The sequence below is a fragment of the Rhincodon typus genome, chromosome 28 (assembly GCF_021869965.1).
Source record: "Rhincodon typus isolate 14 chromosome 28, sRhiTyp1.1, whole genome shotgun sequence".
In the NCBI taxonomy this organism is placed as follows: Eukaryota; Metazoa; Chordata; class Chondrichthyes; order Orectolobiformes; family Rhincodontidae; genus Rhincodon; species Rhincodon typus.
The window spans coordinates 1762635-1781197 of record NC_063359.1 but is presented as its reverse complement, the minus strand read 5'-3'; the positions used below and the strand labels follow the sequence as shown (position 1 = coordinate 1781197).

The 18563-nt window shown below is 42.4% G+C and overlaps 1 protein-coding gene across 1 annotated transcript in view; it reads right to left on the bottom strand.

Annotated features, from left to right (window-relative positions):
* Positions 1-6291: 6291 nt before the first annotated feature.
* Positions 6292-18563, bottom strand: part of LOC109921766 (protein FAM166A-like) — a 24561-nt gene continuing 12289 nt past the window's right edge. Inside the window, exons 5-7 of the mRNA XM_020521814.2 lie at positions 17755-17849; positions 13880-13988; positions 6292-6365 (exon numbers count right to left, since the gene is read on the bottom strand). Of these exons, the coding sequence (XP_020377403.2) occupies positions 6292-6365; positions 13880-13988; positions 17755-17849 (278 nt within the window). The remainder of the gene's footprint in view (positions 6366-13879; positions 13989-17754; positions 17850-18563) is intronic.

Below are 18563 nucleotides of genomic sequence, written 5' to 3'. Positions count from 1 at the left end.
ATGCTGAAATTGACTTGGGCGGCATGGCGGCTCAGTCATTAGCACTGCTGCCTCATAGCTCCAGGGATGCAGGTTCACTTCCAGCCTCGGGTGACTGTCCGTGTGGAGTTTGCGCATCCTCCCCATGACTGCGTGAGTTTCCTACAGGTGTTCCAGTTTCCTCCCACAATCCAAAAATGTGCAGCTTAGGTGGATTGGCCATGCTAAATTACCCAGAGTGTACAGGGATGTGTGGGCTAGGTGGAATAGCCATGGGAAATGTGGGGTTACAGGAATGGGGTGGGGGTGGGGGAAAGAGTCTGGGTGCGGTGCTCTTTGGAGAGTTGGTGTGGACTTGTTGGGCTGCAGGGCCTGTTTCCAGACTAGAGAGATTCTATTCTAGACATGTGGAGCTGGTCATTGACTTCAGGGAGTGGAGTGGAGGACACGTTCCTTCTCCATCAGTGGTGGAGATGGTTGAGACCGTCAAGTTTCTGGGATTGATAATCACCAACAATCTGTTCAGGTCTACCCACATTGATGCAACAGTCAAGAAAGCACAACAACACCTCTACTTACCCAGGAGACTAAGGAAATTCAGCATGTCCACAAAGACATTTACCAATTTTCATAGTTGCACCATAGAAAGCATCCTGTCTGGATGCAACACAGCATAGTATGACAATTACTCTTCTCAAGACTACAAGAATAGAGAGTTTGGGAACACAGCCCAGTCCATCATGCAAACCAACTTTCCATTCATTAACTGAATCTATACTTGCCACTGCCTCGGTTATACTGTCTTCCGCCCTCTTATGTCAGGCAGAAGACTGAATACTCATACAGACAGAATGAGAAAAACTTCTTCCCTGCTGTTACCAGACTTTTGAACAGACTTCTCAAATGTTAATTTTGATCTCTCTGCAGCTATAACCCTGTATTCTGCACTTTATTTGGTATGGTCTGCCTGTATAGCACTCAAAACAACACTGTTCACTTGATCTTGGTACATGTGACAACAATAAATGAAACTCAAACTTGTGTTGCTCATCCTCTGCAGTGTTCTTTTTCAAATGCATGATTTGTCTGTCCCCACGCTATTATACTACACTTGCAGATACATAAAAGAAATGGGAGCAAGAATGGACCATGATTCCTGAAGTATGCTGTCATTATGGTCATTGATGGCCTCAACTCCACTTCCTACCTGATGTCCATAACTTTTCTGAGAGACCAGAAGTTTGTCTGATTTCTCCAACTGGTTTCAATGAATTAAACAATACCTAACTGCAAACTACCTAATTCAAGGATTTGTTATTTTCAGTGACTATTAAAAATAGGAACAGGTGTAGGTCACTCAATCCTGCTGTGCCATTGAATGGGATCATAGCTTTTCTGCTCTTTCTCTGTAACCTTTGATTCCCCAACTGATCAAGAATCCATCTATCTCAGTCTTAAATATACACAAGAACTCTGCCCCCATAGCTCTGGAGTTCCTAAAACTCAATCCTCAGAGAGAATTTCCTCCTCATCTTAGTCTTAAATTGATACCCCTTTGTTCTGACACTATGCCTTCTGTTCCTAGACTCCCCCCTAGAGGGGAAACATTCTCTCACCTTTTACTGTATAAAGGCCTTTAGGAATCCTGTACAATTGAATGAGATTTCTTCATTCTTCTAAACTCGTGAATAGTGTCCCAGTCTGCTAAGCCTTTACTCATAAGATAATTCCTCCATACCAGGCATCATTCTAATGAACGTTCTCTGAACCGCCTCCAATGAAATGATAACATTCCCTAAATAAGGGGACCAAAACAGTTCACAGTACTCTAGATGTGGTCTTACCAGCACCTTACACAGTTGTAGTAGCCCTAATCTTATACTCCAACCCCCTTAAAATAAGGACCAACATTGCTTGTCTTTCACTATGATTGACCAATTGAATGCCTGTTTCATCATCATACTGTTTCAATTATGAATTCAGCCTTCAATAACCCCCTGTTAACAATTGTGCATTCCTCACTTGGCAGTATTACTCACATGACACGCATGCTGTCTACTGTTGGGAATGAACCATTGCAAACATCAGATGCTCTTTATTGGTTTCTTAAATATCCTAATTGACTCCATATTTCATTCATGAGGTTTCCTGACTTTATGGGCAAACATTGGGAAATACAAAAGGAGGCTGAAAGACTTTGAGCTATTAGCCTAAGACTTTATATCATAATTGTACCATCCTACCTGCCAATCATCCCATCTCCAACTTTGGTAAAATTCTACCAACAGTATCCAACAAAATACTCATAAGAGTCATTGAGATCTATGCCACAGAAAAAGGCCCTTCAGTCTATCAAGCCTGAAGTGGTCAAAAACAACGACCTAACTATTCTAATCCCATTTTCCTAAACTTGGCCCATAGCCTTGTGTGCCTTGGCATTTCAAGTACACATCTAAATATTTCTTAAAAGTTTTGAGGCCTTCTGCCTCTATAGTCCTGGTAGACAGAAAGTCCCAGAATCCCAACGTCCTCTGGGTCTGTCCAAAAGTTATGCCAACTGCAGATTCAATTCTTATTTAAAATCCTCTTTGAGTGTAGGAAATTCGCAAACCTTAAACTCCGAGTTGCCCAAATGAGAGATAAACAAATGGTTATACCTGACTACTATAATACCAACAGGCTAGGATGTATACTACTGGTGAAGTTTCATTCATTGAAGGACCACATGTCTGAGCAGTTGTAAAATGGAACATGGCAAATTCCAGCCAAATAGACATTCAGGAGAAAGCGTTGGTTCATGTTCTGGAGTAATTCTGTAATTTATTACTCTGCAGGGACTTCAAATACGATAGACAAAAGTTTTTTGGGAGAGAGGTTGGGAAGTATTATGCTCCGCTTTTGAGTTAAGCCCATCTCAGAATTTCATAATTCACCATTTCATAGAACTGATGTGATCAATAACTAAACATTCTCCTTCCCACTTAGGAGGGTTGCCTATGGCACTTGTGTGGCTGGAAGGAAAAGCATCAATACAGATGATACCAGTTCTACACATAACCCTCTCCACTTCAGGACAACCATTGGAATCTACACATGTGAAGTCCATATCTGATGTTGGTGCTTCTAGAGAATGTTGAACCTTTTGATTATTCTTTTGATGTGTCACTCTAAAGGCCAACTTCATGGGCCATGCTTAGTTGATTTTTAGAGGTGATAATAGGTCCCCTTGGGCCACTACAGTCCAGGCAATGAAGGTGACTGCCAATTCTAATCGGCAGTGAATTTTTTTGACTCTGAAGATGGAAGATTGTCAATATATGTGGAGATCAGGATGATGTGTTCCTTGGAAGGTTATGTGTTTGTTATGCTGTTTCCCTTGACCTGCTGCTCTTAGCCTTCTAGATGATGGAGATGATGGAGGGTGCTTCCAAAGATTTCTTGGCAATTTACTGCAGTACATCTTGCATCTAATACACACTGCAACAGGTAATAGAAGGTTAATAATTAGGCCATTAGGTGGATTTAATTCTTTTGTTCTTTATTCATTCACAGAATGAGGGCATTGCTGGCTAGCCCAGCATTTATTGCCCATCCCTAATTGTCCAGAGGATAGTTATGAGTCAACCACATTGCTGTGGGTCTGGAATAACACATAGGGCAGACCAGGTAAGGATGGCAGTTTCCTTCCTAAAGGGACATTAGTGAACCAGATAGGTTTTCCCTGACAACTAGCAATGGATTAATGGTCATTATTAGACTCTTAATTCCAGATATTTATTGAATTCAAATTCTACCAGCTGCCACGGAGGGATTCAAACCCAGGTCCCCAGAACATTACCACGGGTCTCTGGATTAATAGTCCAGCGATAATACCACTAGGCCAATGCATCCCCAATTTGCCCTGGTTGGTGCTGTTAAATGTTATTGTTACTGAACTCATCCAAGAAAATTGTGTGTATTCCATCACATTTCTGACTTGTGTCTTGGGTGATGTGAACAGTCTTCAGAGAGTTAAGCCACCTCCCGCAGAATATCCAGTCTCCTATTTTTACTAATGGCAATTCCAATTATCTTGGTATCCGACTTGAGTTTCTTGTCATATGAGCCCCTAAGGGTTGATAGTGAGCACAGCAATAGTAATGCCATTCAGTGTCAAGGAAGGTGGATAGATCTGACTTATCTGAAATGACATTCCACAAAATTCATGTAACGTGATCAATAATTACCTATCCTGGATGTGGTTCAGGTTTCGCAGCCTGTAGGACTGAATTGCTTTTTCAAAAAAGTAGTGAATAACCAAATGAAAAGTGTTGCAACGTGAGTTTGAAAAATGAAGTCATAAACTAAAAATAGGATTTCCTGAATGACAAGCTGAAGTGTATTCCTGATTCCGTATCCCATAGGGAAGCACCTTACCTAGGATTATAGTGGAAAATGCATTAAAAGGCAGATTATCATTTATGAGAGAAAATAAAGTTATCAATAGAAAGGGAAATAACAGATTTTACAAGCAGATAAAAAGTAAAAATGAATTGTTTTATTTGTTCTCATGATATTGGTGTTAGAGGCCAGCCTACCAGTCATTGCCTGTTGCTGGTTGACTTGGAGGAGGTGGTGACAGAATTTCTTGATCTGTGTTATGTAGGAGGTCCGAACATTTTGATTTAGAATTTAAATTTGATAAAGCACTGGTCAGGAATGTAGGAATAACTATTTTGCACCTGAGACTGTACTTCCATTCAACTAAATAATTGAATCATGTGATTAGCTCCACATTCCTCATATCCTTTAAAGCTTTCGAATGACTTAAAGACTATCAATTGCAAAATTAAAATTTACAATTGATCAAGCATCAGTCCCTGCTTATGGAAAAGAGTACCAAAATTCTATTGCTATGTGCGTAGAAATGTTTCCAAATTTCACTCCTGAAAGTCTTTAATTTTTACACTATGCTTCCTAGTCCTAGCTTCTCCAATCAGCAGAAATAAATTCAATCTAGACCACTTATTTTCTTTAATGTCTTGAAAACGTATCATTCACCTCTAGAACTCCTAAATCACAGGAAACATAATTTTAGTTATGTCTCAAAAACAGAAATTGCTGGAAAAGCTCAGCAGGTCTGGCAGCATTTGTGAAGAGAAAGCAGAGTTAACGTTTCAGGTTTAGTGACCCTTCTTGTGTTCTGAAGAAGGGTCACTGGACCCAAAATGTTAACTCTGCTTTCTGTTCACAAACGCTGCCAGACCTACCGAGTTTTTACAGCAATTTCTGTTTTTGTTTCTGATTTCTAGCATCGGCAGTTCTTTGGGTTTTTTTTCTGGTTAAAATGTGTGTAATCTGTCCTTATGATTTAACCTTTGAAATTTACTATAATTCTGGCAAACATATGCTGCACTCCTTCAAGGTCAACATATCTTTGTGTAGACCAGTACTGCTTACAATATTCTAGACGTGGTTTAATTAAGCAATTGTATAGTGAAGCATAGCTCCTACTCCCTTGTATTCTAGTCCTGCAAGGGCCACTAATCCTTCAGTTTTTTTTAAATTATTTTCTATACCTGTTCATGATATTTAATCAAGTAGTGTATAGGAGCCTCTAAATCTCTTTGGACATCCACTGTTTGTAGAATTTTTTAAATTCAGTCATAGGATGTGGGTGTTGCTGGGTAGACCAGCATTTCATCATTCATCAAGTAGATCAACATACCTAGCCATATTAGAATTAATTTGGTGCAGTTTTGCCCATGCTTTGTATTGATCAGTATTTTTTGTTATTTTAAACTTTCATTTACACTGGTTACAATGACACCTATCTTTATCATCAGCAAATTAGAATATGGACTTTTTAATTGATCCCATTGACTAAATCACTAATAAATACAAATGATTAATTGAGACCTAGACACTGACCAGACCAGACCAGCAGGACACCTTCTGTAAAATTTCTCAACTATATGTCTCAAAGTTAAAATCTTGTTCTGCTTGACATCTTTGTCAACCCACCCTAGACCTAAGATCAAGACTAAAATGAACACAATACTGATACAGCATGATGCTAACATGATCCTTGATACTTTGTGGATCACTGCGCTTGGCATCGTTCAGGTGTTTTTTCTGTTATAGCACACAGGCCAAGGAGCAATGTTGTGTAGATTTGGTAAGAACCATCTTTTATTCATCACATTCCACCTTATCTTGGCAATACCTTTCCTTTCTTTTTTGGTATTTTCCTGTATTTACTAATCTTCAGTTACAAATGCTATAAGATGCCAAAAGTTCTCGGATAACCTGATTTTGCATTCTGAGCTGCAATTACAGACAGTGAATTTGTCTATGAGCAATTCTAGAATTCTTGCCAAATGTTGATCCGATGTCAAAGTTCGCCCCTATGAAACATAAGGTATTGAAGCAGTGAGAAGCAGAGTGATAGTTCTGATTACATCAGCTGACAAAAGATTGAAGGCACAAACCAGCTTTGAATTATCAGAGTCTCTTAGTTTAAATTACAGGCCATTGACTGACATATTCTTCTTCCACTGTTGCTGGGCCTCTCTTGTAAGCATACCTGATGTGTTTTTGTATCAAGTGAATATGTTAATTGGAATCCCATGATCCAAGTTCACAAGTAGAGCATCAAAATCAGTCGGCATGGCTGATGATGTAATGACAGCACTAGTCCTGAGACTTCCAATGCATAAAGGAGTCACCTGTGCCAGTGTCATTCCTAGCATGGGCCATCATGTAGGCCCCACTGGAAGCTCAGTATGTCGAACTCCAAAGGTTTCTGGCTTCCCTTAATCTAAAGGGAAGTCATGGTAGCATAGCTTGCACCAGTGAAATGTTCATCCTGTGCTATGTGGAAAGTCATGGACACTTTCAGTGTCCCTGGTGACCACATGTGTCCAGCTGCAGCTACTGGTTAATTGCACTTCAGAGATGGCATGATGGATGGGCTCACTGTAAAGCACCTGTGATGCTCAAATTATTGTGGACAACACATTCAGTGAGATGGTCACATTGTAGATAGAGATGAAACAGGAAAAAAAGGTGACCACTAGCAGAGTAGGGGAATACAGGTAGTGCAGGAGTCCCCTGTGCCTGTCCTCCTCTCTAACAGATTTACCGTTTTGCATACTTTGGGGGGAGAAGGTATCTTGGGGGATAGCGGCAGAAGCCAGGCCCATGGCAGGTAGGGGAGGAAGAAGAATGGCAGGACAATAGTGAAAGGAGATTCAATAGTGAGGGGAACAGATTGCTACAAATGAGATACAGGATGGTATGTTGCCTTCATGGTGCCAGAGTAGCTGCAGGGCATTCTGAAAGTGGAGGGTGAACAGCCAATGGTCACATGATATATTTGTACCAATGACACAGCTTGAAAAAAAAACAAGCTGCATATAGGGAGTTAGAATGTAATTCAAAAAGTTGGATGTCAAAGGTAGTAATCTCAGGATTGTAACCAGTGCCATGTTCTTGCCAGAGTAAAAATAACAGGCTATATCAGAGGAATGTGTGTCTGGAAAAATAGTTTAGGAGGGAGGGATTCAGATTCCTGAGACATTGGGACCTGTTCTGGGGTAAGTGGAACCAGTACAAGCAGGACAGGTTGCATCTGGGCAGGACTGGGGCCAATGTCCTCAGGGAGGGTATTTGCTAGAGCTGTTGGAGAGGATTTAAATTAGCATGGCAGGGGCATGGGAACCTGAGCAGAGACACATTGGTGGAAGAAACAAGGATAGAAATAAAAGATAAAAAGATGAGGCAAAAGTAGGAAAAAAAAGGCAAAAAGACAAATGGAGGCAGTGCAAAATAAAGCTAACTAACAAGGTTAAAAAGACAATTCTAAAGGCATTGTGTCTCAATGCATAGAGTACTTGCAATGAGTTGGATGAATTAACAATGCAAATAGATATGCACAGTATGATATAGTTGTAATTACATAGACATGGCTGCAGGGTGACCAAGGATAGAAACCAAACATCTAGGAGTATTCGATATTTAGGAAGGATAGACAAATAGGAAAGGAGTTGGATTAGCATTGTTAGTAAATGAGTAAAATCAATGCAATAGTGAGGAAGGATACTGGCTTAGAAAATCATGATATGGAATCTGTATGGGTGGAGATAAGAAACAGAAAGTGGCAGAAAACATTAGTGGAGGTTGTATGTAAGGCTCTAAACAGTAGTGAGGAAGGCATAAACAGGAAATTAGAGACACATGCAATAAGGGTACAACTGTAATCATGGGCTACTTTAATCTAGACAAACCAAACCAGCAATAATATCATGGAAGAAGATTTCCTAGAATGTATACGTAATTTTTTTTTAGACCAATACATTGAAGAACTAACTAGACAGCAGGCAATCCTAGAGTGGGTATTATGCAATAAGAAAGGTTTAATTAACGTTTTTTTAATGTGGTTTCCTTTGGGGAAGAGTGATCATAAAATGATAGAATTATTCATTAGGATGGTGAGTGAAGAAGTTGAAGCCAAAACTAGGGTCCTGAATCTAAATAACTACAAGGGTATGAGATGCGAGTCGGCAATGATGGATTGGGTAACCTTCAGTGACAGTGAATAGACCAATGGTTTTCAACTGGTGTGCCATGACACAGCAAGAAGTGTGACGCAAAATGTTCAGGAAGCAGCACTGTTTTACCCAAGTGTTGAGGCTTCATCCATGCTTCCACTCTCCTCTGGAGTCTTAATGTCCGCGACTGAAGGCAATAGCTGCTGACACTAGGTAATCCTATTGATTCCACATGTATAAACCTCCAGAGCTGTGCATGCATCAACTCATGATACCAGAGATTTGCTACTGTGCATGTGTTGATATTTGCAATGATTCAAGCTGAGAAAAATGGGTGTGCCACGGAATTGTTTGTATCATTGAAGTGTGCCTTGATACTGAAATGTTGGGAACCATTGGAATAGATAATGTCTAATATACTTAAGGAACGTATACATGATGACAACAATTATTCATTCCTATCGTGCACAAAAATAAAACAGGAATACTGGTTCATCCATGGCTTAAGAAAAAATTAGGGATAGTTTTAGATCTAAAGAAGAGACATAAAATTGCCAGAAAAAAGCAGCAAGCCTGAGGCCTGAGAGCAGTTCAGAATTCAACTAAAGAGGTCAAAAAGATTGATCAAAATGGGAAAGTAGAATATGAGAGTAGACTTAGAGGGAGCATAAAAACTGACTGTAAAATCTTCCACAAATATGTGAACAGAAAAGAATAGTGAAAACAAATATAGGTGTCATACAGTCAGAAATGGGGCAAATTGTAATGGGGAACAAAGACGTGGCAGAACAGCTGAGCAAATAGTTTGGTACTGACTTTGCAAAAAGGACACAAATCATTTCTCATAAATGTTAGGGACTGAAGGGTATAGAGAAAGGGAGGTATTGAAGGAAATCAATATTAGTAAAAAGGAAGTTAATGGGGTTAAAGGCTGACAAATCCTCAGGGCCTGATAATCGACATCCCAGAGCACTAAAGGAAGTGGTCCCAGACATATTGAATGCAATGGTGATGATCTTCCAAAATTCTATAGACTATGGGGCAGTTCCTGTAGATTGGAGGGTGGTAAATCTAACCCCATATTTGAAAAAGGAGGGAGAGAAAAAAAAACAGAAAAGTATAAACCAGTGGAGAAAAATACTAGAGTCTTTTGAAAGATGTGACAGCAGAACATTTGGACTTTTCATCATTTGGATGTGAACATAGGAGCTATGGTTAGTAAGTTTGCAGATTACACCGAAATTGGTGGTGTAATAGACAGTGAAGAAGGTTACCTCAGGGTACAACATGACCTTGATCAGATGGGCCAATGGGCCAAGGAGTGGCAGACGGAGTTTAATTAGATAGATGTGAGGTGCTCCATTTTGGAAAGGCAAATCAGGGCAGGATTTATACACTTAATGGTAAGGTCCTGGGAAGTGTTGCTGAACAAAGGGATCTTGGAGTGCAGATTCATAGTTCCTTGAAAGTGGAGTTGCAGGTAGACAGGATAGTGAAGAAGGCATTTGGTATGCTTGCCTTTATTGGTGAGTGCATTGAGAGTAGGAGTTGAGAGGTCATTGTTGTGGCTCTACAAGACATTGGTTATTGTGTGCAATTCTGGTCTCCCTCCTATAGGAAAGATGTTGTGAAACTTGAAAGGGTTCAGAAAAGATTTACAAGGATGTTGCCAGGATTGGAGGGTTTGAACTATAGGGAGAGGATGAATAAGTTGCGGCTGTTTTCCCTGGAGCATCGGAGGCTGAGGGGTGATTTTATAGAGGTTTATAAAACCACAAGGGGATGGATAGGTTAAATAGACAAGGGTCTTTTCCCTGGGATGGGGAGTTCAAAACTAGAGGGCATAGGTTTAAGGTGAGAAGGGAAAGATATAAAGAGGGACCTAAGGGACAACGTTTTCATGCTGTGGGTGGTGCATGTATGGAATGAGCTGCCAGAAGGCTGGTACAGTTACAACATTTAAAAGGCATCTGGATAAGTATATGAGTAGAAAATGTTTAGAGGGATATGGGCCTAGATTTATTTAGGATATCTGGTCAGCATGGACGAGTTGGATCAAAGGGTCTGTTTCCGTGCTATATATCTCTGTGACTCTAAATGGTATATTGGCCTTCATTGCAAGAGGATTGGAAGTCAGAAATAGGAATGTCCTACTGCAGTTATACAAGGCACTGGCTGAGACCACACCTGGAGTATTGTGTGCAGTTTTGGCCTCCCTACCTAAGAAATGGTATACTTACCACAGAGGGAGTGCAGCGGAAGTTCACTAGGCTAATACCAGGGATGGCAGGACTGTCTTATGTATAGAGATTACTTCAACTGGACCGGTATTCAGTAGAGTTTAGAAGGATAAGAGAGGATTTGTTTGAAACATGTAAACGTCTAACAGGGATGGACAGGTTAGATGCAGAGAGGATGTTTTCCCTGAGTGGGGAGTCGAGAACCAAGGGTCACTGTCTCAGAATACAGACTAGGCCATTTAGGACTGAGAAGAGAAAACATTTCTTCACTCAGAGGGTGGTCAGCCTGTGAATTTCTCTACCAGAGAAGGCTGCGGAGGCTAAGTCACTGAGTATATTCAAGAAAAAGTTTTATAATTTTCTTGGTATTAAAAGCATCTTGGGGTACAGAGAGAAAGCAGGAGAGTTCATTGATTTAAATAATCAGCCATGATCATATTGAATGGGGAAGCAGGCTTAAGGGCCGAATGGCCTACTCCTCCTCCTGGTTTTTGTGTTTTTTTCACGCTGACTCCAGAAGTGCCATACTTCCGCATTTTGCAGCTCTAAGGTTTCATGTGTGTTTCATTTGTGCGGAAACAACTTGTAGCCGTCCCAGTCTAGACTTTATTCACTTGGGAGGAGTGGCCAAGGAGTGGCAGATGGAAACCATGCAGAGTGGCAGATGGAGTTTAATTTAGATAAATGTGAAGTGCTCCATTTTGGAAAGGCAAATCAGGGCAGGACGTATATATTTAATGGTAAGGTACTTGGGAGTGTTGCTAAACAAAGAGACCTTGGAGTGCAGATTCATAGTTCCTTGGAGTCATAGTTAGACAGGATATTGAAGAAGGCATTTGGTACACTTGCCTTTATTGGTCAGTGCATTGAGTACAAGAGTTGGGAGGTCATGGTGCAGCCGTAAAGGACATTGTTTAGGCCAATATTGGAATACTGCGTGCATTTCTGGTCTCCCTGCTATAGGAAGGATATTGTGAAACTTGAAAGGGTTCAGAAAAGATTTACAAGGATGTTGCCAGGGTTGGAGGGTTTGAGCTATAAGGAGAGGCTGAATAGGCTGAGGCTATTTTTCCCAGAGCATTGGAGCTGAGGGGTGACCTTATAGAGGTTTACAAAATCTTGAGGGGCATGGATATGGTAAATAGACAACGTCTTTTCCCTGGGTTGGGGGATTCCAAAACTAGAGGGCATAGGTTTAAAATGAGAGGGGAAAGATTTAAAAGGGACCTAACTTTTTCACACAGAGTGAGGTGCATGTTCAGAATGAGCTGCCAGAGGAAGTGATGGAGGCTGGTATGATTGCAACATTTAAAAGGCATCTGGAGCCGTATGTGAATAGGAAGGGTTTAGAGGGATTTGGGCCAAATGCAGGCAAATGGGAGTGGATTAATTTAGGATATCTAATGGACATACACAAGTTGGACAGAAGGATCTGTTTCCATGCTGTACAGCTCTATAACTCTACGATTGTATGAGAATAAACAGTTAAGGAATCATCTAATTAAAGCTTCCAATAGGCTGGAAGAGAGAGACTCTTGTTGGTAATGTCCTTTCATCTGGGCCAGAAGGTCTGGGTTCAAGTTCCTCCAGAGATGTGTCATAACACATTGCTTAAAATGATCTATTCAAGGATGAAAACATTTCTTCACACAATAAATCTGGAACTTTCCCCAATAAAGCTGTTAAATCTGGGGAATCAATTAAAATTTTCAAAGCTAAGGTTGAGTGATTTTTGATGGGTAAATTATTAAACAATATAGAATCATAGTAGGTACATAAGTAAGAGCAGGCGTGATCTAATTGAATAGCTGAAAAGAATTAAAGGAACAAATTTCCCCCTTCCCAATTCCTGGAATACTTGTAGTTTGATGTTAGAAAGTTAGAGCTTGTCAATAAGTTAGAAATGAAGAGGAATTGCATTTGTTTTTTTTGTAATATAACAGAATGTACAGTTTCAGCCATACTTCCAGAAATCTGCACAGTATTGTCTTTAAAATCATTTTATTTTCATATCATTCCTTTGTTTTACTTTGGGCTCGGCTAAAACTATATAAAAAAACATTAGCCATGTCAAATTTAGTAAGTATAAATACTCAGCAAAAACATCCAGTGTGTACATCGGTGTTCAATGAGTGAAAAAAGATTTACAATTAACCAAAAATTATTTATTGTTAATCTAAATAATTGAGACTATAATACAGGAGAGCCAGGTATGTGCTGGCATTGCACTATGGAAATCAATGGACAGCAAACATACACATTCGCAGGAGGTGTCTCAGCTCTGGATCCAGCTCTCTGCACACAATATTCCAGGTGTGGTCTCGCCAAGGCCCTGTACAACTGCAACAACACATCCCTGGTCCTGTACTCAAAGCCTCTCTCAATGAAGGCCAACATACCATTTACTTTCTTTATCACCTGCTGCATCTGCATGCTTACCTTCAGCAACTGGTGCACAAGGATGCCCAGGTTCCGCTGCATACTCCCCCTCTCCCAGTTTACAGCCATTCAGATAGTAATCTGCCTCTTGTTTTTGCTTCCAAAGTGAATAACCTCACATTTATCCAAGTTATACTGCATCTGCCATTGATTTGCTCATCTCACCCAACCTGTCGAGATCATGAAGGATCTCTGCATCTTTGTCACAGTTCCCCCTCCCACACAACCTGGTATCATCTGCAACCACATCACCAGACAGGTACAAAGGACTTGGAGGGAGTGTAGCACACTTAGTTATGAGATTAAATGGCCTAAGATTGTTTTCACTGGTGTTTACTGGGTTGGTTTGATTGAGGTTTTCAGGATGTGAAGGGAACTGGCAGGTCTTGGGGGCTATGGAATGGTCTAAAAACAGGTGGAATAACCTCTGCTGTACCATAACAATTCTGTGATTCTAGACCCAGACCTTCTAGGAGTAAAATATCTGCACACCAAGGTGATTGAAGGTTGAAACTTACTTCTGCAAATGACAATTGATGTCATGTCCATTGTTAATTTTACATCTGAGATTGAGAATTTTTTAAGAGTTTGGTCACAGCTCAGGCTCGAGAAGGTAAATGTCCAAATGGTAAATGAGTTTTTGTGTACAGGATTTGAGCATTCAATATCCAGTCATAAACAAAAACCTACCTGGCACATGACCACCATATTTTGGAACCATTGGGGTGGAGAGGTAAAGTTTACTTTCAGGCTGTGGAAGCTCCTCTGGGCAACCTTTCAGTTTGTTTCTCACTAAATACTGAAAAGGAAATGTTCACAATCAGTCCTGTTTGAGATTTCAAATGGAAAACAGCGAAACATTGCAGTGTGTGAGCTCTCTGTTCCTGTTATCACCATTTACTGTGATTCATTCAGTGGAGGAGCGGGGGCCTGTCTGTGATGGGAACTACCTGATGAACATATTTAATTGGGCCTTGATTCTCTGAAGCTGATAGGACCCTGGTGTAGCATGAGGACATCCCACACTGTAGGAATTTTAAAAAAAAATAAAAGAAGAACGAAAGATAGTGGGTCACAGAGATCCCAACTGGACTTGCCACATGGAATCTCTGTGATCCATGGTCCTTTTTTTAATCCCTACACTGTGAAAGCAGGCCATTAAGTCCACACCAACCTTCCAAACAGCATCCCACCCAGACCTACCCCACAATTCCCATGGCCAATTCACCTAAACTGCACACTCTGGGCAATTTAGCACAGCCAATTCATCTAACCTACACATCTTTGGACTGTAGGAGGAAACCAGAACACCCAGAGAAAACTCACACAGTCACAGGGAAAATGTGCAAACTCCACACAGACAGTCAACCCAAGGTTGGAATTGAACCCAGGTCCCTGGAGCTGTGAGGCAGCAGTGCTAACCACTGAGCCACCATGCCTTTCCACAGTGGACATGCTGCTGGAGGGATTATGAGAGACCATCAAGGGAATGATGGTTGTGTAGGATGACTACTGGTCCTGATCCTCCGGCAGGAGCAGTCAACCTAATCTGATGTGGCTCTCATGCTCCCAGTAACCGTATCTGATTACGTTAAGGTAAATGATATAATAGCATCTCATTGACTGAGACAGATCAATGTGATGAGTCTACAGTGCGGGTATAGAGAGTTATGTGATCTCTGTTCCATGCACTTTTCATTCTCAGTCTACACTGCTGGCTAGCAGCAATGTGAGAAACAGCTGAATAGGTCAGTCAGTACACAGCCTCTTCATCCCCAGGACCTCAGGGGTGTCCACACACTGTGACACATGGAATTGTGTCCCTCATGACCTCAGGCTAAAGCTTCAGAGGAACTTGGAGGAAGTTTGGCCTCAGAACATGCAGTGTGTCAATCCACCAGCCCCCATGTGATCACACCCTGGGCCTTGTGAACCAACCTTACAGTCGCAGACAAAGAGCTAACTTATGGATACCTTGGGAGATTTGAAAGCTTAGGGCGTAAACCCTTACCAAAACCCTGGAGAGGACTTCAAAGATGGCTGATCTTTCTAGCGACTCTCCCAATCAGTTTGTTGCCAGACCACTTTGCATTCCTTTGGACTTGAGACTTTGGACAAAAGCTACCTTTTCAAACTGAGTAAGAGAGTGCAATCAACAGCAACCTGAGAACACCAAACTGTGAGTCTGCCGAGCCTGTATCCTCAAGGCACTCCTATAGAGTGACAAGACCGAGACAGCATATGCTACACAGGACAAAAAGCTGAATGGTTTCCACATCCGCTGTGCCAGACTTGTCCTCAGCATCTCTTGACAGGACAGAGTCCCCAACTCCAAGGTCCTGGAATATGTTAATTCCATCAGCAAACACTCATTGCTAAACCAATGATGTCTGCCCTGGCTTGGCCATGTACATCTGATGATGGCTTTTTACCTAAAGGCCGTCTGTCAGGTAACCTGGTCACTAAGCTGCAACTTCCTAGGCTTCCAAGCCTCTGTTACAAGGGCACCTGCAGTGAGATATAAGAATGGCAGACATGGACAATGGGGAGACATTGCTGATGACTGTGACCTCTGGGGACTTTGCATTTGGAAAGGCATTGGAAGAGATGGGCGGAAATGAAAAGCTCAGCTGGCTCAGAAGAGGGCCCAGGAAGAAACATAGGCTGGGGAATCGCGCACCTCCTCATCTCACTGTCTCCCTCTGCAGTGAATGCAGCAGAGACCGCCACATTAAAGTGCTGCTCCGAAGCCCCACCATGCAATGCTACAGAGCCCACCACCGTTAAGAAGACAGCTCCTTATAGATAAGGACAAAGCATAGGACATCAGATAATTGAGCTGCAGAGGAGTTGAGAGGCCTCCCCATCCCACAAACCTTGTTCCCAAATCCAAACTCAACAGATTTAGGCCCAGAGACCAGTGACTAGGATGTCAGATTTTATTGGAGTGGGTCGGAGTTGAGGTGGAAGGTTGTGGGAGGAGTTAGCAATTTGCTTTGTATCAGGCTGTGGATTTCCAGCTGGTTAGTGACTGAGGGTGTGTTTGATTAAAAACAAGTGTAAACACAATGTTACTCACTGTGTTCCATTCAAATCCTTTCCAAGAACCAAAAGATCTTCTCCTGGACATGGGACATGCTGGGTATGACTTCGCCCAGATTCAGTGGTTGGGGGTGTGGGCAAGAACCTCTTGTAGCCTGCCACCACTGGTAGAGACTCTGACCTGGTCACTGGGGTCTTTGCCCATAGCAGGAGTCTTCTTACTGGAAATATACAACTTTCCCTAACATCTCCCCCCGACCCCCCAACTACAACCTGGTCCAAGATGGTCCCACTGAATCTGGAATGTTATTGGCTGGAGAGGAAAGATTTGTCCCTCATTGACGATGAAGTCCCACCTCAGGAAATCTGATTGGTTGACAGCTGAATAGTCCCAGTAACCCAGTGGTGCTAATGGCTAGGACTGGTACCACAAGTAGTTCCGAGATTCCTGCAGGATACCAGGAAGCACAAGTGGATGGGAGGTCTCATGGGGGAAGAGGGGAGGTAAGGCCCAAGAGATGTGAAGAGAGTTCTGACGGGCTAGTTATGAAGGGGAACCATTGATGGGGAGGTGCAGAGCTTGTGGGAAGGAGTGTCCAATGTGGAAAGGAAGCTGTTAAAGGAGATACCCCACACCACCCATTCCTGCCCAAGACATGAAGCTCACTCCCCAGGGTTTTGTCCTGCACCCCACCTTCTCCTGGCAATCAGGAGGAAATGGTCAGTTATTGCCCAGTTAAGGGCTTCTACTGGGGCAAGTAAATACTGACCAGTCTATACCTGGAATGTCCCACTGTCAGACTGCCCATAGCCCATGGCAAGGGACAGGCTTCTGATAGAGACATCAAGGGAATTTTATGGGCACCCACCCTTTCAGCAGGGGAGTGTAAAATCCAGCCTCCAATCTCAAACTCATTTGCTATTGTCATTAACATTAGCTCCTAATTGAAAAGTGGACTGAAGCTCAGATTCTGCAGGCCTCCTTTGTAGATCATTTAACAGCATGCAATCAGGCTACTTGACCCATCAAGTCCACACTGAGTTTCCAAAGAGCATTCCACCCAGATCTACCCCCTTCCCCTGTTTGTGTAACCCTGCTTTTCCCATGGCTAAGCCACCTAGCCTGCACGCTACGGGCAACTTAAAATGGCCAATCCACCTAACCTATACATCTTTGGACTGTGGGAGGAAACCCATACAGAGAACAAATGAACTCCACATGGTCAGCCAAGGGTTGAATTGAACCTGGGTCCCTGGTGCTTTTGAGGCAGCAGTGCTAACCACTGAGCCACTGTAACACCCCTGATGTAATCAGATAGACTCCTGAGATGACATTTAAACATCAAGAAGACAGTGTCACGCTATGGGTAGCCTGGAGCTGAGAAATTATACTGGTGCTCCAAAGGTTAATTTAAAAAGGCTATCAATGAAAGTTGGAATAAGGAAGGGGTTTACAGAAAGACACTCAATCTCTGAGAAGTGTGTGGGGCAGCCCTGAGGCTGAGGTCGCGAGATGTCAGTACCTGTTTACGTTGAAACTTGTCCATGGCAGTCTTCGCCTGATCTTTATAAGTATGTCCAAACTCATAACCCATGCGTGGAATAAATCCCGTGTAACCTACACCAAACAATTGTGAAAGGAGACAATATCATTCATTTGTATAAAACGTTCATTTTGTAGTTGCTACAAAAGACCCTGTCATAGAATGGAGTACTCTTGAAGTCTCAGTACCGAGACTCTGTAAAACCTTCAGGTGACAGGGGGGAGGGAATTGGGCTTACTGGTGCCATCATTGGCAACAGCGCTGGTATAATGGGAGTCAGCAAGAAAACATGATGCTGGAAAACCCTTCTAGGGTCCCTGGCTACATTGGTCCATGTTGAACCAGAATTCATAGCCCACCCCACTGCACCCTGTTTTCTCAACACCCCAAAAAACCTAGGATGGATTTTCCTTCACCAGAACCAGTTCTGGAAGAGGTCTGTGTGTGTGAGAGAGAGTATGTTGGGGTGAGTGTGTGTTTGTGGGTGTGGGAGTGTGTGTGTGTGTGGGTGTGGGTGTGGGAGTGTGTGTGTGTGTGTGGGTGTGGGAGTGTGTGTGTGTGTGTGTGTGTGGAGAGGGAGTGTTGTGGTGTGTGTGTGTGGGGAGAGGGAGTGTTGGGGTGTGGGAGTGTGTGTGTGTGTGGAGAGGGAGTGTTGTGGTGTGTGTGTGTGTGTGTGGGGAGAGGGAGTGTTGGGGTGTGGGAGTGTGCGTGTGTGTGGAGAGGGAGGGTTGGGGTTTGTGTGTGTGTGTGTGTGTGTGTGTGTGGGGAGAGGGAGTGTTGGGGTGTGT